The sequence below is a fragment of the Nycticebus coucang genome, chromosome X (assembly GCF_027406575.1).
Source record: "Nycticebus coucang isolate mNycCou1 chromosome X, mNycCou1.pri, whole genome shotgun sequence".
In the NCBI taxonomy this organism is placed as follows: Eukaryota; Metazoa; Chordata; class Mammalia; order Primates; family Lorisidae; genus Nycticebus; species Nycticebus coucang.
The window spans coordinates 18,768,387-18,791,916 of NC_069804.1; the positions used below are offsets into that span (position 1 = coordinate 18,768,387).

The following is a 23,530-nucleotide window of genomic DNA, read 5'->3' on the forward strand; positions in this document are numbered from 1 at the left end:
GTAGTTAAAGTTTACCCCTGAAGCATTGGAACCATTTCTTTTTTCCTTTATAATCTTATGATAATCTCTTCTGGTTTTCTTTCCATTGTTTCCTCAATTCACTGATGTTGCAAAACTTCTGGTTTTTGGCAATGTAGTTAGAAGATTCTTTCTATTTATAATTAACTTTGTTCCCTGAATCTTGCATGTATGCATTTTTTTTCGTGGTTCAGTAAAAGATCCTTGAGGTTTTTGTTCAGGGCAGTACTACCTTCCTACCTGCTTGGCATGTGAAGCTGCTTGCCTGTCCAAGCCTTATTGGTTATTTCTTTGAAAATAACTGAATCTGAGAGTTTATTTTGCATGCCATGCCCTTGCCATTTAATCCTAAGGAGCTGAATGACAACAGGTTTTTTTTTGTATAGTTAGATGTATAGATATATAGTACATGTCTATATTAATGCATATGTGTATATATCTATGTGTGTATATATATGAGTATATGGACATATTTGTGTATATATATTTATTTTGACTCATTTTTGAACAAGTGGTCTTTGTCCAGACTGATGGTTGGTTAACAAACAGCATAAGTAGATGGCCCTTGGTCCTATTTGCTGTCTACTTGTGTGGACAAAGGGGTTAAATAGTTTGCACACAGCTCAGGGGTCTACACAAATAGCACATGTACACAGAGCAAGCCTAAGAGAAATGAACTATTATCTACCTTTCCATTTCTTATACTTTTCCTTTGGTTTCCATGTGAAGCCAAATCTGCTGCAGAATGCCAGCTCTGCTTAATATGCTACAATAACAATCCCCAAATCTAGTGGCTCATGACAATGAATGTTTAATTCTCACTTATATTGCACATCCATTATGAGTAAGCTTTGGTCCTTCTGTCTGGAACCCAGACTGAAGGAATAAACCCTAGATGAGACCTCACTGGCGTCCTATCAGAAGAAAATGAGCAAAGGTGGGACCATACGCTACCCTGTTTCCCCGAAAATAAGACATCCTCCGAAAATAAGACCTACTTACAGGAAAGATAAGACATCCCCTGAAAATAAGACCTAGCGCATCTTTGGGAGCACACCTTAAAATAAGACACTGTCTTATTTTTGGGGAAACAGGGTAGTTAGTAAAGCCTCTGCTAAAATCTACTGAATCAGAAGCTGTGGGAGTGGAGCCAGCAAACTGTGTTTCAACAAGTCTCCAGGTGAATTGGACACACCCTGATCTTTCACTTGGTGTTCCCTGCAAACCAGAACAAGGACAGATGCTTGGTGAAAGTTAGAGTAGTTTTCAATTTCTTTCTTTTATTTTTATTTAGTGTCCAATGTATTTTATTACAGAGCGATCATGGTAACCATCCTGGGCATCTGGTGGTACCCTTGGAGTGGCAGGTGGGGCAGTCAGTCCCTCCACAAGTTCTTGAGCTGCTCCTCTAGGTCTGCATCAGCATCAGCCAGGGCTGAGGCTGTAGCCTCTGCTTGATTTCCACCAGCAGCCACACTGAGTGAGCCTCCAATTGAGGGGAGTTTGACAGCTCATCTGTCAGGCTCAGTCCCAGATCATCCAGGACCTGGGACACAACAGCATCACTCTCCTCTTCATCTTCTTCATCACACATGGTATCATCTATGGCATCATTCATCATCTCCTCCTTCATGTCCATGACCTCTGCTTGCCACTCAAACTCCATCATGATCTTCTGAATCTGAGGCAATTTTGTCTGTCTGTTCATGGTGCCCATGGCCTTGGTGACACCTTTCATGGCTTGTGCCATTGAGTTGTTGGACTTGAGTGTCTGGATCTTGAGGGACACAACCTGGATGTTGGCCCACATCAACACAAACTTACACACATAGCGCCAAGTGCGAACCAGATCTTTTGCCATAATGCGCACAGCATCCATCTGGCCCTGCTTAGCCATCTTCTTGATGTCTGCAATGATTTTCTTTTCCTGGATGTCTAGTTTTTGTTGCTCGTGGTCCAGCTCCCACAAGGTGCAGTTCAGGGCCTTCTAGGGCCCTCTGGTTCTGCAGCAGCAGCTCCTCTGGCATCTTTCAGCTCCAAACAAAAGGTCCATGGTGGTAGGAGCCCACTGACAGGCCTGAGACAGATGTGAGGCCTAGCTGTGGGGTGTAGGGGACAGAGATGGGATGAGGGACCCACTTCTGCTTCTGGGTCACATTCCTCTTTCTGGAACATGTGGTGTGCCCCCCCCCCAATGAAGTCCCTTCAAATCTGTAGCCTCTGCTGCCAGTGCTGTTTCCTGTTTAAGTTTTTAATTTCTTTCTTTCTTTTTTTTTTTTTTTTTTAATTTGGCCGGGGCTGGGTTTGAACCCGCCACCTCCGGCATATGGGACCGGCGCCCTACCGGCTGAGCCACAGGCGCCACCCTTCTTTCTTTTTTTTTTTTGAGACAGTCTCACTATGTCACCCTCAGTAGAGTGCTGTGGCATCACAGCTGACAGCAACCTCCAACTCTTGGGCGTAAGAGATTCTCTTGCCGGGTGGCGCCTGTGGCTCAGTGAGTAGGGCGCTGGCCCCATATACTGAGGGTGGTGAGCTCAAACCCAACCCTGGCCAAACTGCAACAATAAAAAAAATTTAAAAAAAAAGAGATATTCTCTTGCCTCAGCCTCCCAAGTAGCTGGGACTACAGGCGCCGGCCACAACACCTGGCTATTTTTTTTTTTTTTGGTTGCAGTTGTCATTGTTGTGCCCACCAGCCTCCATGTATGTGGCCGGCACCCTACCCACTGAGCTACGGGTGCCACCTAAGTTTTTATTTCTTAAGCTAGGAAAAATATATTTTTTCTTAAAAAGAAAGAGTCAGGCTTTGATACAGACTCTGAAAGTGCCTACTGCCATCATCATTTTGGGGGACGGGGCAGCTTCTGGGAAAACTTACCAGTTACCCTGACATAGTCTCCCACCACCCTTCTATGTAGCTTTCTTTTTAAAATGCTGATGTGTGGGACGGTGCCTGTGGCTCAGTGGTTAGGACGCCAGCCCCATATACCCAGGGTGGAGGGTTTGAACCTAGCCCTGGCCAAACTGCAACAAAAAATAGCCGAGTGTTGTGGCGGACGCCTGTAGTCCCAGCTACTCTGGAGGCTGAGGCAAGAGAATCGCCTAAATCCAGGAGTTGGAGATTGCTGTGAGCTGTGACTCCACGGCACTCTACCAAGGGCGACAAAGTGAGACTCTGTCTCTAAAATAAATAAATGAATAAAATAAAATAAAAATAAAATGCTGATGTGTGGTTCAGCGCCTATGGCTCAAGCGGCTAAGGCACCAGCCACACACGCCTGAGCTGGCGGGTTAAAATCCAGCCCAGGCCCACCACACAACAATGATGGCTGCAACCAAAAAATAGCCAGGGCGTTGTGGCGGGCTTGGGAGGTAGAGGCAGGAGAATCACTTGAGCCCTAGAGTTGGAGGTTGCTATGAGCTGTGATGCTGCTGCACTCTACCCAGGCCAACAGCTTGAGGCTAGGTCTCAAAAATAAATAAATAAACAAATAAATAAAATAAAATAAAGGCTGATATGTGGCAGCACCTGTAGCTCAGTGGTTAGGGTGCCAGCCACATACACCGAGGCTGGCGGGTTTCAACCCAGCCGGGGCCAGCTAAACAACAATGACAACTGCAACCAAAAAAATAGCTGGGCGTTGCGGCGGGCGCCTGTTGTCCCAGCTACTTGGGAAGTTGAGGCAAGAAAATCGCGTAAGCCCAAGAGTTTGAGGTTGCTGTGAGCTGTAACACCACAGCACTCTACCCAGGGAAACAGAGTGAAACTCTTTCTAAATAAATAAATAAAATGCTGATGTGAAGAAAAGGAAATGATGGAGTAGTAGGACAAATAGCTTTCTCTTCCCTGAAAATGCTGTTGCCCAGTTTCCCTGGAGGTTTTATATAGACTGTAGTTCTATGTTCGTATTGTGCCGTGTGCACATCCATTAGCGCTTATATCCCAGGGCTGGCAGAATCATGTGAGCTTCCTCTTGCCTTAATATTTAACTTGTGTTGTGTGGCTTAGTGCTGTTAATGAAATGTGCTGCATAATGCTTAGCTGGTTCTGTTTCCTGCTCCTCTCTTCCATCCCATAATATAAGCTTTTTGTGTGTGTGTGAATGTCCTTTCTTTACCTTTGCTTTTTTTAATGGCTTTGTCAACAGCAGAGAGCAGACAGAAATGATTTATATTATTTGGATGGAAATATTTTTAGACAGTCTTATGCTGCAGGTTCCTCTTTGCTCATTCTAGTCACTGCCTTTATGTCTGTTTTCCTGCTGAGATGGAGGGCAAATTTCTAAACAAAATTTGGTAGTTGCTACCAGCCTTTTCGTCCCATAAATTATTTCTGATGAGCTCTTTTATGATGTCATATGTGTAGGGGCTTGGCCCTGGTTCTGAAAGTCACATAATATTTATGGTTTTCGAACAATGTCTCATGACTCAGCAATTACTTTGAAAAACTTTTGCTGTGAACTATCTATGTGAATGCAAGGCAAAAAGGAACAAAGAGGTTAGGTTTAAAAGTTAATTTTACTGCAAAAATGTTTTAAGTTTGTTACTCCCCTTATTTTATTTATTATTATTTTTTGAGACAGTCTCACTTTATCACCCTCGGTGGAGTGTGGTGGCATCACAGCTCACAGCAACCTCCAAATCCTGGGCTTAGGCGATTCTCCTGCCTCAGCCTCCCGAGTAGCTGGGACTGCAGGCACCCGCCACAACGCCCAGCTATTTTTTTATTGCAGTTCGGCCGGGGCAGGGTATATAGGGCCAGCGCCCTACTCGCTGAGCCACAGGCACCACCCTACTCCTCTTATTTTAATGTTCAGTGCTTTATGAAATTGTTTTCATTTGAGGAAAAAAATGTAAAAAAACCCCAAATGTTCAGTGCTTCCCCCCTTCTGGAAGTTCTTCCCCAAAATCTTTGATAGATTCTGTTCACATGTCTCTTCCACAAGTGGTCTCTTTTTGTGTCCTGGCACAACTCCAAAATCAATTTAAAAGTCATTCAGCAACCCATAGTTTCATTTGCCTGGCTAATTTGCTTTGGTCAACTCCATATTTATAAGGTACCCCACAGTCTCATCCTAACTTTTCACTCTAATTCCCACTGGCCATTGGACTGGTAGGGAAAGAGAACATAATGGATCCTGTGATAGATTTTACAATAAAAATTACCATCCTTCCCTCCCCAGGCCCCCTACTAGAAAATGGAAAATGCCATATGTGACTCACATTATATTCTTATGGGACAGCCCTGATCTAAGCCAGTCGTAAGCACGGCAGAGACAACTATCCACTAAAGTCCCTGTGCTCTCCCCTCCATAGTTCATAGTTAGCAGTATCTCTGGTGAGAAGCCACCCAGCCAGGGACTGTACATCTCACTGTACACCTACAGTCGCAGGGACTGTAGATCCCTTGCATCTAAATGAAGCCATGTGACTAGTTTTTGTGTATGGAATGTGAGTGGAAGTGGTTCATATCCCTCAGGGGCCAAGGCAGGTGGAAAGCAGTGAGTCCCCTCCATACTTTCTACCCCTTCTGTTGGCTTGATGTAAAAAAACTGATGAAATTGGAAGATGAGACAGCTATAAGATGGCAGAGCCTGGTTCCTGATTCACCACTCAGAGGAGAGTTGTAACCAGCCACATATGCTTTGTACTTAACATGAAGGAGGGGAAAAATCTTTTTTTTTTTGTAGAGACAGAGTCTCACTTTATGGCCCTCAGTAGAGTGCCGTGGCCTCACACAGCTCACAGCAACCTCCAACTCCTGGGCTTAAGCGATTCTCTTGCCTCAGCCTCCCGAGTAGCTGGGACTACAGGCGCCCGCCACAACGCCCGGCTATTTTTTGGTTGCAGTTTGGCCGGGGCCGGGTTTGAACCCGCCACCCTCGGCATATGGGGCCGGCGCCCTACCGACTGAGCCACAGGCGCTGCCCCTTTTTTTTTTTTTTTGAGACAGAGCCTCAAGCTGTTGCCCTGAGTAGAGTACCGTGGCATCACAGCTCACAGCAACCTCCAACTCCTGGGCTCAACCGATTCTCCTGCCTCCACCTCTAAGTAGCTGGGACTACAGGCACCTGCCACAACGCCCGGCTATTTTTTTGGTTGCAGCCGTCATTGTTGTTTGGTGGGCCCAGGCTGGATTTGAACCCGCCAGCTCAGGTGTATGTGGCTGACGCCTTAGCCACTTGAGCCACAGGCCCTGAGCCGGGAAAAATCTTATATTTGAGCCATTCTGCGTTTTGTGGGGGGTCTTTGGTATAGAAGCTAGCAATGCCTCAACACCTCGTCTCACTCCCTTTGGCCAATGATTAGCTTAGGGGTAGGTGCAAGACTTTGTGGCCAATGAGAAGTAGCTTCTAGGAAAGAATTTCCTCCCTGGCAAAAGGAAGGAGCGATACAAGGCAACCTGCCACTGACTTCTTCATGCCTTTGACCATGATGATGCAAGGAAAGGGTCCTGGTGTGCAGCAACCTTCTTTTCAGAGCCAAGACACTCTAAGAGCTGCTACCCCAGAATCCTGATGTCATTGAGCTACCTTTGGAGCTTGTTATATATTACACATGACAAATACCCTTAAAACCACTTTCTGCTGTGTATACTGGGACCATTCAAGCCAGTTTACTTATTGTCAATGAAAAAATCATTTGGCTTGGCGCCCATAGCTCAGTGGTTAGGGTGCCAGCCACATACATCGGGGCTGGTGGGTTCGAACTCAGCCCAGGCCTGCTAAACAACAATGACAACTACAACAACAACAAAAGTAGACGGGCATTGTGGCAGGTGCCTGTAGTCCCAGTTACTTGGGAGGTTGAGGCAAGAGAATCTTTTAAGCCCAAGAGTTGGAGGTTGCTGTGAGCTGTGACACCATAGCACTCTACCAAGGGCAACATAGTGAGACTGTCCCCCACCCCAAAAAAAAAGGTTCATTCAACAAAAAATTATTCTGTCTACTCTGTGACAGGTGCTATTCTACATGCTGGAAATTTTACAGCAAAAATGAAAACCAGTTCCCTGGGACCTTCATCTTGTGATAAGATGTGGGGCTGCCAGAAAGATATACAGATCAGAGGCTACAATTTTAATTCATCGATTTTCTCAGTAACAATTTTGTTTATTCACTCACAAATATTTACTGAATATTTGGGTTGGGTGGTAGGAATATAACAGTCCTGCTGTCATGAGACTCACAGTGAGTGAGCTAGTTCTTAATCAAAGAATCTGACAAAGAACCTGACCTTCGTACTCATCACAATTGCAAATTATAACTACTTCAATGTCTACTAGAGTCTCTCTTTCCTTCTTCAATATCTACTAGAGTCTCTACTAGCGAGTCTTCTCTGCTTCATCTCCATCCCTAGCAAAATTCTTAGCATGGAGCAGATATTCATTCACAGTTTCTTATAAATGTGTGGTTATGGAATGGGTTGCCTTCTGGATGAAGAAAAAACATCTCATGCCAACTCTCTGCGCTCCTGAGAGGAAGGTGCACATGTTCTGCTGGAGCTAGCAATACAAAGAAGAATTTAACACCCTCAGCAGCAGAGCTTCAAGGACTTTCAAAGTCAGCATCATCTTCTGGGGCGGGAAGCTGGTTGAGGAGATTGGCTAATTTGCACATTCAGCCAGGAGATGTGTAGACTGGCGCGTGCCTCTAGGGGCTTGGTCTGTTTGATTTGCTCAGTGAAGGAACTTTGGGCCATGAAGAGCCAGGGCGAACACAGGCGCCAAAGCAAACCTTGGGTTTGGAGCCCAGCTGTGTACTTCCTGGCTGTGTGTGACCTTGGACAAGCGACTTAGCCAGAGTCTCGTGTCCCTCATGGTGAAATGAGCACAGAAACAATAATGCCTACCTCAGAACGCTGTTTGGAAGGTCAAGGGAGAATAATGTATGGAAAGCCCTTAGCACAGTGCCCAGCTAGCTGAGGACATGTCTTTTTGGAAAATGAGCATGCAGGAAGTGTGTACAGAGTGCTTGGGGCACATGAGGCAGCAGGAGGGAGGACGTGGGCTGCAATGCAGTCCCAACAAAGTTGTGTGTGACTGGCCCCACAGAGAGCTCTGAATCTGGGGCAGCCACTTCTGAGTTATCCCACTTTGATGCAAGGGTCTTTGTACACTCGAATTATTCAGTTGTTGGATAAAGGCTGCCCCTCCAGGAGGTTTAACCTTGGCGATGCCGCCTCCTTCAGCCAAGGGCAATTCCCAGAGAGGAACTCCACCAACAAGTACAGCAACTGTATATCCAGCGTCTGGAAGGGTGAATACCTGTGTCCTAAAGGAGAGGTCTGTCTGGGTGGTGCACTGTTGCATTTACTACATTAGCATTGAATGAAAAATGTTGTTCTGGGCTATGTTTTCTTTGTATTTTTTTTTTTAATGGCCTCACTCTGTTGCCCAGACTGGAGTGTAGTGGCAACATCATAACTCACTCTGGCCTGGAACTCCTGGGCTCAAGTGAACCTCCTGCTTCAACCTTCCAAGTAGCTGGGATTACAGGTGCATGCCACCATGGCCAGCTAATTAAAAAAAAAATTATAGATGGGGTATTTTTTTTTTTTGTTGAGACAGGGTCCCACCCTATGCCCCTGAGCAGAGTGCAGTGGGCGTGGTAGCTCACCACAACCTCAGACTCGGGCTGCGGGCACCCCGCTGCCTCAGCCTCCGGAAGCCGCTGGGATTACAGGCGCTCGCCGCGGCGCCCGGCTGGGTTTTTCCATTTTTTTCACGAGTCGGGGTCTCACTGTCGCTCAGGCGAGTCTCGAACTCCTGAGCTCAAGCGATTCTCCCTCCTCAGCCTCCCACAGTGCTGGGATTACAGGCGTGAGCCACCGCGCCCGGCTATAGATGGGGTATTGCTTTGTCACCTGGACAGGTCTTAAATTCCTGGCCTCAAGAAACCCTCATGCCTCAGTGTCCTAAAGAGCTGGAATTACAGGGGCGAGCCACTATGCCCCACCTTAATGGGAACTTTCGAAGCTATCAGTATAGTGATTTAAAATTTCCCAAATATTGCTGAGGATTTGAGGCTTCCTCATTGTCAAAGTATAACTTCTCAAAGGTTAAAAACATGATTCTGATGTACATATACAACGAGCATATGTGAAAATGTATTTAATGGCTGAGGCAGGTGGATCACGCGAGCTCAGGAGTTTCAGACCAGCCTGAGAAAGAACAAGACCCCATCTCTACTAAAAATAGAAAAACTAGCCAGGAGTGGTGCAGGCACCTATAGTCCCAGCTACTTAAGAGGCTGAGGCAGGAGGGTCGCTTGAGCCCAAGAGTTTGAAGCTACTGTGAGCTAAGATGATGCCACGGCACTCTACCCACATTTCAAAAAAGAAATGTATTTAACTTATGAAGGAGCAGGATGACAAAGCTGGCTGAAAGGAGATAATGAGGACTAATTATCATGCACGCACACATGCACGTATATACATATGCGCACACATATATGTAGTGGGAAAAGGAATGTGGGAGTAAGAGCTCAAAGATAGAGACAAAGCTTTTTAGTGTCCTACAGGGACAAATAGACATAACTTTTGGCCTTATCTTTTCTACAGGGCAAAAATCATCTTCAACTTTCTGTCTCCAAGTGAACATCTAACTCCAGAGACTGGGTTCTTACTCACAGCATACAGTAAGTCACATGATTTCCATCATCGGAGAATCAGCTGATCCTTAGGGTGCCTTGTTAAGACAAGAACTCTAGAGGGACTTCAAAAAGACACGAAGTTATTGTTTTGCCTTCCATATTCTGGGTTCTTACTGGGGGTGAACATTGAACATGTACTAGCCACCAGGGCTATCACCACATAGGGTGCATCCCTCAGAACCCTTCAGAAGGCCGGATCTATTGGACAAATGGGATTTATTCTGTTCTCCCAGTGGGACTAGTAGCTTCAGTGGGTCCTAAAAACCCACGGGTCCCACTATGGTGACTGAATTCAGTCCAACGAGCTTTACACGTATCTGCTGCATGTGGCCCAGCCCTGTCCTAGTTACCACTTCTGTGTGGATAGCTCTCCTATTGTTTCAAAGATGAGCCTGCAGACACTATTAGGAAACCGTGATTAAGACAATGACAGCTGGGCGGTGCCTGTGGCTCAAAGAAGTAGGGCGCTGGCCCCATATGCCAGAGGTGGTGGGTTCAAACCCAGCCCTGGCCAAAAACTGCAAAAAAAAAAAAAAAAGACAAGGACAGCCAACAAGGAGGTGCTGGCTCCAATTCTAAAAGGAAGTTGCCTTTTTATGCAAAGGTTCAATTCCTTGGGACTCTGTTCCTTGTATTTTGCATTTCTTGAGGTGAGATGGGCAAATCCTGCCTTAATCATTTCTTGGATGTCTGGAAGGCTGGCAGCTTTAGACATTTCTGGGCCTTCAACAATCCCTAGGTGCCAGGTGAGCTGTGGCATTGAACTGCGGCATAGAAACTTCGGCAGGAGGTTCCTGCTTATTTAGTACAGAACAGGAAGGGAAGGGGAGGGGAGCGAATTGTCCCCGAAGGACACCTGAAGCTTTCCACTCCTTTTTGCAAGGTGGCCCTTCAGCTCTGGGCAGGCGGCCATTTATTTCCTAGTGCATTGAGTGCCCACTGCCTTGGACCCTTACCTGGACGTTGGGATAAAGGAGTGCACTGAACACTCCCTCCATAGTGGTTAAAAAATGGGTCATCTGTCCCAGAAACACAATGGCAGTGTAAGTCACCCATGCCCGATTCCATGGTTACTGTTAAAGATGTGGCTCTGAAAGTTCAGGGTTTCAAAATGTTCTAAATTACACTCGCCCAATCCTAGGATTGGACTTAGGAGGCCCCTGCTGGGCATCTGGTGAGCCTGTGTTTGGCATTTGATCCCATATTTCTGTGGCAAAGGTGGAACAACACAAAATGGTCCACGTTAACTGCTCCATAAACATCGCCCTAATTGGACCTACTGGAAAAGGGAGAAGAGGGCTGCTTCAGAGAATACACGTAATACTATTTTCAAAGCCCATGTTTTTGTTTTCGGGTACATTGAGAACTTATACTAATGGCTGATAAAACGAAGCTCTGCTGCTTTGAGCAGATGAATGGATAATAAGCCCTGAAAAAGCACACTCAGGTAAAAATGTTCTAGAATTGGTGGCAATAGTTGCATAACATTGGGAATGTCAGCAAATAAGACAATTAAGTTCACGAACTCGTCCTAGAAAAATTGCTGCATACCTCAATGCTGACTATCACTATGTCACCTTCAAAGTACTCCCCTTGGAAAGCTCTACACTGATGCCAGCACCTAGTCCACCCTTCAAAGTACTTTTCCCAGGATGAGTTCACTAACTTAATTGTCAGCCTCGTACAACAAGAGCTTTGATGACCATTCAAAAACGCACCTACTCTGGAAAATCATTTTTGCTACTCTTGGGGGCAGAACAGCCTGGTAACCCCCCCTGGGGGTATCAAACCTGGGGCCCAGGAATCAAAGCCGGCTGTGCCAAGTTCCAGCCGTATGTCCTTGGCCAAACCACTCTCTAGACCAGTGGTTCTCAACCTTCTTAATGCCGTGGCTCTTTAATACAGTTCTTGTGGGTCACGACCCACAGGTTGAGAACCGCTACTCTAGACATTTCCCATATTTATGTGGCACCCACGTATGTCAAAGCCCGGAGAAGTCTTGGAACCACCTCACACACAGAGGAACTCAGTATGTGCTATCATTATGGTCCGCTTCTGCAGGAGCCCACTGCTACTCACCTCCTGAGAGCCTGGCACGTCCCAGGGGCACCTGGAAGTTCAAGATCTTTAGAAGCTGCTGCCAAGCCGTGCATCTAATTTTTGTCCCTGATTTAAAACTTTGACTAGTAATTGGTATCCACATTTTGGACTCCCCTGCTCTGTTTCCTCACTGTGACTTCTATGCCCTTATCCTCACCCCATCAGAGATGTTAAACTCAGTTGATACTGAGGAGACTTGCTACCTTTTTACAGACACAACCCCCCCACACTCCAGCATACATTAAATTCTTAAGTATCTTGGGTATTTCTTATCTCTATTGCTATTCCAAATTCTATTTCTCTAACAGAATACAGTAAATTATGGACATTTTATGTATTTTACTATTTGTTAGGGGAAATTCTCCCTTTACAAAAACTCGTAAGTTTATTACCTTTGTGGGGCTTTTCCCTTTTGAGACAGAGTCTCACTCTGTTGCCCTGGGTAGAATGCCATGCCGTCACAGCAACCTCTAACTCTTGGGCTCAAGCAATCCTCTTGCCTCAGCCTCCCAAGTAGCTGGGACTAAAAGCACTACAGGCGCCCGCCACTACGTCCTGCTACAGACAGGATCTTGCTGTGTTGTTCAGCAACACAAACTCTTGAGCTCGAGCAGTCCTCCTGCCTTGGCCTCCCAGAGTGCTAGAATTACAGGTATGAGTCACTGCACCCAGCCTGTGTTCATTTTCTTACATATAGTTATATTTTCAGGTTGCCAAGAAGAAATTCTGCTGAGTAGTACAAATATGAGTGCACCTACCATTGACTTTCATCATATGCATAAGTGTTGGTTTTCCCATTCAGGGGCATTGTGTCTTTCCATTTGCCTCTATTCTAACATTCCTTGGTCAAGTTCTAGTTTGTTATTTCTAGGAACTTTATGTTTTGGGGGGATCTATTTCCTGCATATTGCTAATGTGTAAGAAAACTATTGATGTGTAATAGTTGGCCCCCATGTGAAATTATTCTAATACTTTATCAGTTTCCTGAAAACAAGAGTATGGGTAAAAGCAGCTTGTTCCTAAGAGTTTTTACTTCCTTTTCTTACACAATTGCATTTCCCAAACAGTGCCCAGGAACAGGAGTGGAGATCACCCTGTGCTGGGCCCTGATGTAATGGAAATACTTCTAGAAACCAGCTCCCTATGTGTACTTTCTAAATTTAGTTTACAGGCTGGGCACAGTGGCTCACGTCTGTAAGCTCAGCACTTTGGGAGGCCAAAGCAGGAGGACCACTTGAGTCCAGGAGATTGAGACCAGTCCTGACACAGCAAGACTCCATCTCTACAAAAAAACAGACAAATTAGCTAGGTATGGTAGTGGGTGCCTAAGGCAGGAAGATTGTGTTGAGTCCACGAGTTTGAGGTTGATGTGAGCTAGGCTAACATCGCCTATACCCCAGCTTGGGCAACAGTGAGACCTAGTCCCTAAAGCTAAATAAATGAATAATAAAAATTAGAAATAAATTTAATTTAGGGCGGCGCCTGTGGCTCAGTCGGTAAGGCGGCCCCACATATGGAGGGTGGCAGGTTCAAACCCGGCCCCGGCTGAACAGCAACCAAAAAATAGCTGGGCATTGTGGCGGGCGCCTGTAGTCCCAGCTACTCGGGAGGCTGAGGCAAGAGAATCGCTTAAGCCCAGGAATTGGAGGTTGCTGTGAGCTGTGTGAGGCCACGGCACTCTACCGAGGGCCATAAAGTGAGACTCTGTCTCTACAAAAAAAAAAAAAAAAAAAAAAAGAAATTTAGTTTACAAAGCATTTGATTAACAGGAAACCTATACATACAGGAAAGAAGATATTAAAACTGAGAAAATATCAAAAATGTCCACAAACTAGAAACTGTTCTTAGGAATGACTGGCCACTAATATAGACCATATGGCCAGAGGTCATGACATAGCTACTTCTAATGGCCCTGTCAGAGGACTGCATGTGGAAATAGCGTTTGCTTCTGTCCCCTAACCAGAAGTTTTGTCAGAAGAGCTGAGGAGAGCAGTGATGGGCCCTCTTTTCTTTTTGGTGTTGTTTGTTTGTTTCTGCAGTGTTTGACCGGGTTTGGGTTCGAACCCGCCACCTCTGGCATATGGGGCTGGTGCCCTACTCCTTTGAACCACAGGGGCCGCCCAGGGCCCTCTGTTGTTAATTCTAGTCCTGCTCGCCTGGCTCATGGTCTGGCCTAGTACTATCTCCTAGGTAGTGAACAAGCCTGTATACCAAAAACAGCTATGTGCCAGGTTCTTATAGACTACAGTAAGGCTAATTGCCTTCGCTAGCCAGAGGTCCCTTGCAGCCATGGTATGAAAGTACAGCAACTTTACTCAGAAGTTCACCATGTTTCAGGGACAGTTCGCCATTTGATAAGCTTATTTACATAGCTGGCTCCATTTGGCATTAGTAACAGTAATTTATAATGAGTTTGACAGGGAAAGGACACCCACACTCACACAGGGCTCAGGGTTTTTTTTTCCACGTGGGTTTTAAAAAATTTAGTTTTAGCACCGCATTTCTTCACTGAGCTTACAGAAACAAAACACTAGCAAGTCATCAGACTCTTCAATGAAAATGTATTTCACATTAAACACAACGTATACATCATGCAAATGAGGCATCACTGCAGTCACAATGGTGCTGTGAGGTACAACAGATCACAAAACACATTTAGCAAAATAAAGCTATAAGAAAGATGACAAGGCATTTTTCGAAAGTCAGACCATGCTACCATATTTTGTGTGCTTGTCATAAAAGGGATTTCCCCCCATATTCATCAAGATCAATGGCACTGTATTATTTGGAGGCATATATTTTATTTAGTATATACACATACACAAACATACACAGTTTCATAATGAATAAATTCTTGAAGTGTAGTTGGCTTTAAAAGCATATGAACAAGATTACTACTGAGACTTCTTTATATTTCCTGACTGCAGCCCTCTCTCAGAATTGCGGAGCCTTCCAAACCCTAAATTATATGTCAAAACAACAAGTTTTCAAAGAAGGAAAAAAAAGGTTATTTTAATATGAAAGTCACATTTCACCACAAGAAACAAAATTAAGAAAACACACAATTACATGGCATAAAATGTGTGAAGGGTACATTCTGGTGTCATTTTGTCCCCCCTTCAGATTTCTGTACGTTAAAGTCTAATAAAGTGACATATGGGGTCCAATTTGGAGCCCCCTTGTTTTAGACACTATGATTTTCACTTGTGCCTGATTTTCTTAACAGTTGGGCAAACACAAGAACAAACAAAGGAAATTCCCAAGATCCAAGAGAAAAACAATGGCGAGGACATGAAAACCAACCACCTACACACGAGACAAGTGATTCAGATTCATCTGGTTGGAAAGCCACTTGATGGTTTGGAGTGACTACAAGTTTGGAGATTTTATGGTGTGAGATCAAAGGGCCCTGGCTAGATTCAGTTGCCCATGTACACAAGAATATGCATAAGAGAATAGAAAGCATTGCAAACTCTTTTTATTTCCTTACTCAACCAAACTTACTACCTTAACCCCCAAAGAGTACTGTGGGGCAATGCATTTTGCAGATGGCAAAGCTTAATGATAATGATAAAAGGCTTCTTGCTAGTACCTTTCAACAGAGAGACCCGGGGGCTGGGGGTGGGTGGGGGGGAACTCCTGAATTTCTTCTCTTTTTCAGCAAAGACAGGGAGATAAGCAGCTCAAGTTGAGTATAAGTTGAACTAGAGTTTGGGTAAATGTCTAGATTATTTTACAGGAAGAGATAGCTACGTGTTTACATGTGCCAACTTTGGGAATAACAATGTTTGTAAAGTGAATTTCTGAGCAGAACCACTCAGCTTACTTGGAAGGTCACTATGATAATAGAGAAGTACAGGAAGTGCTTTGTCAGCGGCTGAAGCTCATAAATAGAACTGTAAAATGCAACTTTGCTAAAGCCCAACAAGGCGACAAGTCTCAAGGTTTCTACCAAGAGTGGCCAGTGTTTGACATACTACCTAGGAATACGGTTACATTCTGATCTAATAACTTGGAGCCCAGCGGTTAAGGGTGACAGAAGCTTCAGACAGCCAGCAGCCTGGGCTGACGATCAGCAGCTGCGAGGGTTCTCCAAACACCACCTGTGTCAAGTCAAAAACACAACCAGGTGAGATCACTGAAAAACACCAGGTATTCTGCCCTGTGCAGCATCTGTTGCACTAAACGATCATACACTGTGATACTTTCCACTCTCTTGGCAATGACTTTTTCCTTGGCTCACACAGTATTTGTCATGGGAAGTGCCACAGTATTTTGCACGGCTCTATTCTTATAGGTGGGTCAAATTCTCCTTGTGTGGGACTTTCCCCAAACATGCAGACATTGAACGCATCAAGGTTTGCCTTTCAACTGCCCCAAGCCACTGTGACAACAAAACCCACCACCATGTTTCCGAACGCCCCTTTGTGGGGATGGTACCACCTTTGATTGAGAAGAATTTGAGAACTAGACTACATGATAATGACAAATGAAAATATATAAGCAGTGTGGATAAAACAATTTAGCCAAGATTCCTTTTTTCTTTTTAGACAGGGGTTTAGCACTTCTTTCAGTTAGAGATGAAAGAATAAATATGAGGACCTATGAACACTCTCATAGGTTTGGTGGATTTTCTGGTCCTTATTGGATAATGAGGTAAGTGACTGAAGGGAAGCTAGTTAAGTCGAAGTCTGCTAACATAATTTAACATAATTGAAACCCCTTAATAAATATTAAGCCATATGGATGTCAGGGAACTAGAATACTCAAGTGAATTCCATATTTTAAGCACCCAAGAAGGCAGATGCTCTTCCAAGCCAGGGATATAGTTCACTCTAAAAGTGACCTGTAATGTACCTGGGAACCAAGAGAAGCACAGTGTCAAACTTGTCTGTAGGCAGGAGCTGAGGTCAGGTAGCATTAAGTACCCAGAACACAGTCACCTCAGCTGTGTGGCTTCTCCAACCTGTTTCTTCATTTGAGAATTTTAAAGGTTGCACTAAATCATCTCAGGCATCGGATTTCTGTTATAGGAGTGGAGTATCATAAAAAAATAAAGTGGCTAAGAGAGTTCAAAAATGTTTTTAAAAATCTAAAACAGGAGGAGCAATTGAAATTAAGTCACGAAAAGCTTTGGTGATAGATTCTAATTATGTTTTTGTTCTTCAAAAACAAGCCCCAAAGTGAAGTAAATAAAATGTGAGGCGTATATGATGACGTGCACAGTGCATGTAAGCCACAGACAGTCTTACTCAAATGAGAACAGCTTCTAGAAGTTGGGCAAGAAAAAGGCCAAACGTTGGGGGAAACCTTCAGGGCACCAACTGCAGTTCTTCTCGCCCTCACTTGTGATCCAAGAACAGATATCTGCTTTGAGAGCATCCAGAGCAGGTCAAAAGAACAGCAAATCATTTGGCTCAACACTCATAATACACATTAACGATTCTAGATAGAATGCGGGATATCATTCGGTAAAACCAGAGGAGTGGATTCATTTTACTAACACCACCTTGTAACACCACAAGACCATCCTCCTCTTACCCCCCCCAAAAGGGTGGTGAACCGGTAAAAACTTGCCAGTGCTTTTTAACCTTCCCATTCACACACCCCAAACAGCAGGGGCATGGTGGGGTAGGGCAGGGCAGGGCAGGGCATGGTGCTGAAGGCTTGCACGTGAAGGAATTACTTGAAATTCATCTCGGTTCTTGTATATGCTGCAGTACATGCTGTAATACATTTGTGTTTACATTTTTCAAATAAAACCGACCATCTAAGAGCTGAGTGATATTTATCTTATCTTTACAAATAACAGTTAAAAGAGTTAAGGAGTTAGAGTATCATCAAAAAACTGTACCTTTCATTAAAGGGATACTGTATTTGTCAACAGAAGGTGTTCATAGTAGTTTCTTGGCCAGGACTGTTAAATCCTTCGATAAGGTTTTTGTTACAGTCATCCAGGCTGAGATTTTCACTGGATCTCTTGGGGAATGTAGGGGGACCAGTGAAATCTAAGATATCTTGAAGTGCTCGGGCATTACCAGTTCCATTTTGGTCCAGAGGCACCCCAGGAATCATTTCACTCACTGGTGAAAATTCTGGGATGGAGATAAGCTCTTCTTTTGAAACAGGACTAGATGAGAGACAGAGGCCAGCGAGAGGGTGGAAGGAGAGAGGGAGAGAAACAGGGAGAGAGAGAGAATGAATACCAGAACTAAGCACAATATATTAATTCGATTTGCAATATTTTGTTATACTACTTTTCTAAAGAGGTGGATTTAGAGTCAGTTTGTATGTAACACATTGTAAAAAACACGAGTGTGTTCAAATCTGAGTTCAGATGGTGGACACAAGGCCCTTGCAGACTGAGCAGGACTGTGATGGCTAAGCTCTTATTGCCCGAAGGGTGAAAGTAAAACAAACAAACAAACAAAAACCCACAGGCACTGGTGTTCTACTACAAATAAGCAAGGTAATTCCAGGACTTTCAGAATGGGACATTCGATTAGAAAGCAAATGCTCAAAGCTCAAAGCGAGCTGAGGAAGGGCCCTAAATAACACTGGGACTCCTGGTGCTGCCACCTTGCTAGCAGTGCCACCTTGATTGGGCAAGCTGCTTTACCTCCCTGCAGCCTCCCATTTTCCTTCCCTTTAAAATGGGGAGAACAATCCTTTCTTCCTACCAGGGCTCCTGGGACTGTGATCTGATCATGCGGTTCATGCTGAGCTACCTGAAATAGGTGCTCAGTTAAGGTTGGAGGGCCCAAGTACCACCCGCCTAGTCACGTGCAGTGACTCACCCACTGCTTCCTCTCTAAAGAGAGGTTGCCAAGCCACCCTGACTTATCTAGCTTCTGCCCAGCTGAGCCTAGTCTTTTTTTCTCTCTCCCCTTGCCCTGAAGATGGAAGGACTCTCCTTGTTGTGTCAGACACAGGCCTAGCACATGAGCAAATCCAGGCTCAGAAGAGTGGTAGGCTGTGGGCCTGTCACCAGCAGTCTGTAACAGCCAGAGAAAGGCTGCTGCCAGATTCTTCTTTTCTTCCTTGGTGAGATCTTAAGAGAAGAATCTAGAAAAAAACAGTTGAACTGCAAAAGCTCAGAGGAGCTCAGAGGAGCTGGAAACTCATCCTCCTGTGCTCCCATGGGATCGGCTACATCCTTGCTTAGTAGCTTCCCTCCTTCCCCTTTCTCCTGAAAGATTCCTGGGAGTTCTCTCCTAATGAATCACATGCCCTAGAAACTCTGTCCCAGACTCTGCTTCTAAGAGAGAACCTAACCCAAGACACTGGTGTCAGAGTACTGAAAGATTTACTGTAATGTCAACCTAATCTGCTTTAGATTTTTTTTTTGTGTGTGTGTAAAAGAATAAGAAACCAACTAAAAGACAGTGGCAGGATGTGTTACTTAATTCAATGTAAGCATTTCACATTGTGTATCAAAGCAGTACACTGAACCCCATAAATGCATTAATGTACAAAGTTATGATTTAAAATAAAAGACAGTGGCAGTGTCTGGAGAAAAGATAAGGCTTAAAAACAGAAGAAACAGACATACCTCACATCCATAGACTGAACATCTTCAGTTGAATCATCCAGACTGTTTGATTTCCTATCAAGGGCATCCAGATGAACAAGTCCCCCAACTGGTTTAAGGACATTAGAGAAAATGTCTTGGGGAATAGTTTCTGGGGCACTATGCCCCACATCATTAACTTCCTGGCAGGTGTTCAATCCATTGATTTCTGATTGAGAACACAAAGGCCCTTGTGTTAATCATAAAATATCCCAAATAATGAAATAACAGGACATTTAAATCAAGGGAATTAATCTTCTGCTTCACTAATAATGTAACATCTTTTGTGGAAAGAACCACAAATAACTCCATGTAATCACCTACACATAGGGGAAAAGAAAACAAATTACATTATTAGCAGGTGAGCAGAACCTCTGTAGAAGAACAGAGTCAGGTCTTGATAAAACCTGACCAGCAGTTAATCTCTCTTGCAAAGCATCATGAACCAGCAGACAGAATGCCACCCACACCGGGATTACTGGAGTAACCAAGGAACCCCGTGATTTCCCAAATGAAGCTGACAGACCCTGTGCTGGAGAGCCACCACCAAGGAAAGGAAACCGTACAGGCCCCTGCCAGCAGTTGCCCTCTTAGGACTCAGGTGTTTTTCTCCTACAGGAAGTTTTATGAGCCCTTTTTGCTAAGAGGAAGAAATCAAGAAGCAGACCACATGCTCACCTATTTTGTTGGGAACAACAGGTTTCGTCTTATTTTCCACATACAGAGTAGGCTGAATCCCCACTTTGGGGTCCTCTTTCTGAAAATAAATAGAGGGTGAATGAAAAGAGGGAAAACTGACATCACATAGAAAACAAGTGCTTTTTCAAAGTGAGGACATATGAATCCCTTCTGGACCATCTGCCTGTTGTGTGGCAATTGACTCTTCAGTGTTTTCCTTGTTATTATGTCACCCTTCTCTTTTGTTCATGGACTACTATGCCCCTCCCTGCATCCACCCCACACTGTTCTAGGAGAATCTTTTACCCACTCTACCTTTGAAACTGCCCTTTCCTTTCTGGCACCTATTCCCTCCTTAACCTAGCCAGAAATGAAGCAGGAAAAGTCCATTTTTTTCTGGCTCTTCTCCAAGACCTACAATTTCACTGAATATTTTGCTATTCTTTTCTATTCAGCACATGAACTATTAAAGTGATCATCTGAATTCCTACCTTCACTTCTGGAGACACATCACTCTTCCTTGTTCTCTTCATGATTTCATCTATTCTCTGGAAACCAAAAAGAAGTAAAGAGCACTGTAAGACCAAAAATGTATAAAAGCAACTGGGTCTATATGCAATTTCACATTTTCTAGAAAACTCGTAAAAGACAAATGTCAGCACAGCCTTTCTATTGGTTTTGTGGACTGGGCCTATGAACAAGGTCAATGCTTGAGAAGTGAACTAGTACGAAACTAGAATCAACATTCAATTTATATCTCATCTTTATCCTTAGTTTCCCTATAAATCAAAAAATTCCACTCATTAAAGAGGACCAACCTACAGAAAGCTAGGCTGAGGTGTAGCTCAGTAGGGAAGGATACAGACTGGCCTCTGGCTCTCAGGCTGGGCCTAGAACACTGAGAATGGACTGTTATAATCAGCCTCCTTAAATTCATCTGTATCCTTGAGTACATTAAGTGTAAATGGACTGAACAACCAATTAAAAGACAAAGACTGTCAAATGGGATTAAAGTAACAAGTCTGATTATATGCTGTTTACAAGAAACACACTCAAAAAGAACAAACAGAGGTTCAAAGTAAAAGGATGGAAAAAGATTTACCATGCAGATACTAATGATAAAAAGGCTGCCAAAGCAGACTTTAAGACAAGAAATATTACTAGAGATAAAGAAGGGTATTTCATGATAAAGAGGTCAATTCAACAAAAAAATTTAACATTAAGTTTTCACTAAACATGTAAAACAAAAACTGACAGAACTAAAAGGAGAAATGGACAAATCCATAATCACATACGGAATTTTTAACACTCCTTTTCAATAACTGATAGAACAAGATGACAAAAAACAAATAAAAATATTGACGATCTGAATAGCACTATCAATGAACTTGACTTAATTGACAAACCTAAGAGCACTCTACCCTATGGCTGTAAAACAGAACTGATTCACATCCTGTTCCTATCTTACCCTAAATGCTCCTGATCCCTCATCCCTTACCTTCTTCCTCTCCAGCCGCTCCTGCTCAATCTGCAGCATGATCTGTTCTCTTTCTAGACGCATCTGTTTAGCTGCCTCCTGGGCCTTTGTTTCTGATGCTTCCTTCTGACAGAAATAGGTCAATCAAGGCACAAGTTTTCTAAGATGAGAAAACACTGTACTAATTTCTGGGGCTTCATCTAATTATCTGCCCCAAAGTGAACGCTATAAGACTCAATGAGGATTTACACAACCTGCTCTACGATGTAGCAGATACATTTGGGACTCATTCCTATGCCCTCTATTCCCCATGAAAATCACCTGCAGACCGTTACCATACATGGCCAAGGTCTTTCTGTGGCCGTGAAATGTGCATACGGCCAGAAAATGCAGGGAGTTAAATCTTCAAGGAGAGACCTTCCACAATGAGTGGTAGGAGTTGGTAGATAAATAGTCCTGTTTCCTCATCCCTTAGAGAGATAATTCGAAGGCATGAGCCAATCTCTCAGAAAGCCCCAATGGGACTGAGTTCCTAATGTCCACAGCAAAACACCCATCAATGCACTTATATTAGCTTTTCTTCCTGCTGGCTTCCTGGAATCCCACCCCAAAATAAAATACTGGCACCCAAATTCTTATCCCAGGGTCTCCCTCTGGGGAAACCCCAACTGACAGACAGCAAACATTACTAATTTCACTGTGACTATCCCAAGTAACTTATATTGATAACATAAGAAAAAAACTTCAAGTAAATATTATGAGTCATTAAAATTTAACTAATTTTAGCTAGTATTAATTAAGGCCCTTAAAAATGAGGAAAGCCTACATGAGGACTTATACAGTACCTGCTTTTCAATCATGGCTTTTTCTTGCTTTTCTTGTTCTTGCTTCTCCTTTGCTTGCCTTTCTTTCAATAGTCGCTCCTCCTCAGCCTTTTGCTTGGCCTCCTCTCCTGCCTTTCTTTTCTCTTCCTCTTCCTGCCGCTTCTTTTCCTCTTCCTGCCGCTTCTTTTCCTCTTCCTGCTGCTTCCTTTCTTCTTCCTGCTTACGGGCTTCTTCTTCTAGGTGAAGCCTTTCTTCCTCTGCCTTTCTTTTTAATTCCTCTCTCTCCAGCCTTTTGAGAACATAATCGTTATTAGAAGAAGACATGTTCGAAAGGCAAACTGCCAAAGAACTGTGCGCTGACAGCAGAGAGTAATGCTGCACACGTTAATAAATACATGCATTTGAATTAGGATCCACGTGATAAAACTCATCCTTCCTGGAAATCCACTCCAGTCTGAGTATTTACCAAAGTACATTAACCAGGCCTGACTTTAAAATCTGTAAGACAAAGACTAATGATGTCTTGATTTGTGAAGTGTACTATAGTGAAGATACAGATGTTCCTTAGTCCATCTACAAATAACCACATGATGGTCATGTGGCTAATCCTCATCATTTTTATTTAGTGACAATTCTTAAAAAAAAAAAAAAAAACCTAAGAGAAATAAATACTTGAAACCAACTAAAGCTCAAAACAATGAGAAGTGTCTCAATGGCCACAAATATGTCAGTCAGCAATTTATAAGCAGTGATTATGAGCTCAAAAAGTTCACTGCGGGTTCTAACTGGTATGTGACTTTTTTTTTTTTTTTTTTTTTTTTGTAGAGACAGAGTCTCACTTTATGGCCCTTGGTAAAGTGCCGTGGCCTCATACAGCTCACAGCAACCTCCAACTCCTGGGCTTAAGCCATTCTCTTGCCTCAGCCTCCCGAGTAGCTGGGACTACAGGTGCCCGCCACAACGCCCAGCTATTTTTTGGTTGCAGTTTGGCCGGGGCCGGGTTTGAACCCGCCACCCTCGGTATGTGGGGCTGGCGCCTTACCGACTGAGCCACAGCCACCGCCCGGTATGTGACTTTTTATGTAGCAAATGGCATCTATTTTCCATTTATCTTGGCAATCTTTAGAAATACATTTTAGCTTTTGTTCTTTGCCATATGAAAATGAAGGTTATGTAGACATTTTCTTCCACAGACAGATTCATGATAAAG

At 43.9% G+C, this 23,530-nt stretch overlaps 1 protein-coding gene and 1 pseudogene across 10 annotated transcripts in view; both read right to left on the bottom strand.

Annotated features, from left to right (window-relative positions):
* Positions 1–1,307: 1,307 nt before the first annotated feature.
* On the bottom strand, positions 1,308–10,669 carry LOC128576705 (charged multivesicular body protein 2a-like; annotated as a pseudogene). The gene is made up of 2 exons (XR_008377488.1): positions 10,628–10,669; positions 1,308–2,005 (listed from the first exon to the last, which is right to left on the bottom strand). The product of XR_008377488.1 is annotated as a charged multivesicular body protein 2a-like (transcript).
* Positions 10,670–14,315: 3,646 nt separating this feature from the next.
* MAP7D2 (MAP7 domain containing 2) overlaps positions 14,316–23,530 on the bottom strand; it is a 123,761-nt gene continuing 114,546 nt past the window's right edge. For 8 of the 9 annotated variants that reach the window (XM_053580399.1, XM_053580400.1, XM_053580397.1 and 5 more), the window contains 7 exons: positions 22,342–22,609; positions 21,518–21,622; positions 20,511–20,567; positions 20,020–20,098; positions 19,324–19,510; positions 17,626–17,901; positions 14,316–15,874 (listed from right to left, as the gene is read on the bottom strand). In XM_053580399.1, the coding sequence (XP_053436374.1) occupies positions 17,652–17,901; positions 19,324–19,510; positions 20,020–20,098; positions 20,511–20,567; positions 21,518–21,622; positions 22,342–22,609 (946 nt within the window). In that variant the 3' untranslated portion in view covers positions 14,316–15,874; positions 17,626–17,651. The remainder of the gene's footprint in view (positions 15,875–17,625; positions 17,902–19,323; positions 19,511–20,019; positions 20,099–20,510; positions 20,568–21,517; positions 21,623–22,341; positions 22,610–23,530) is intronic. The other variant, XM_053580398.1, reaches the window with a different exon arrangement.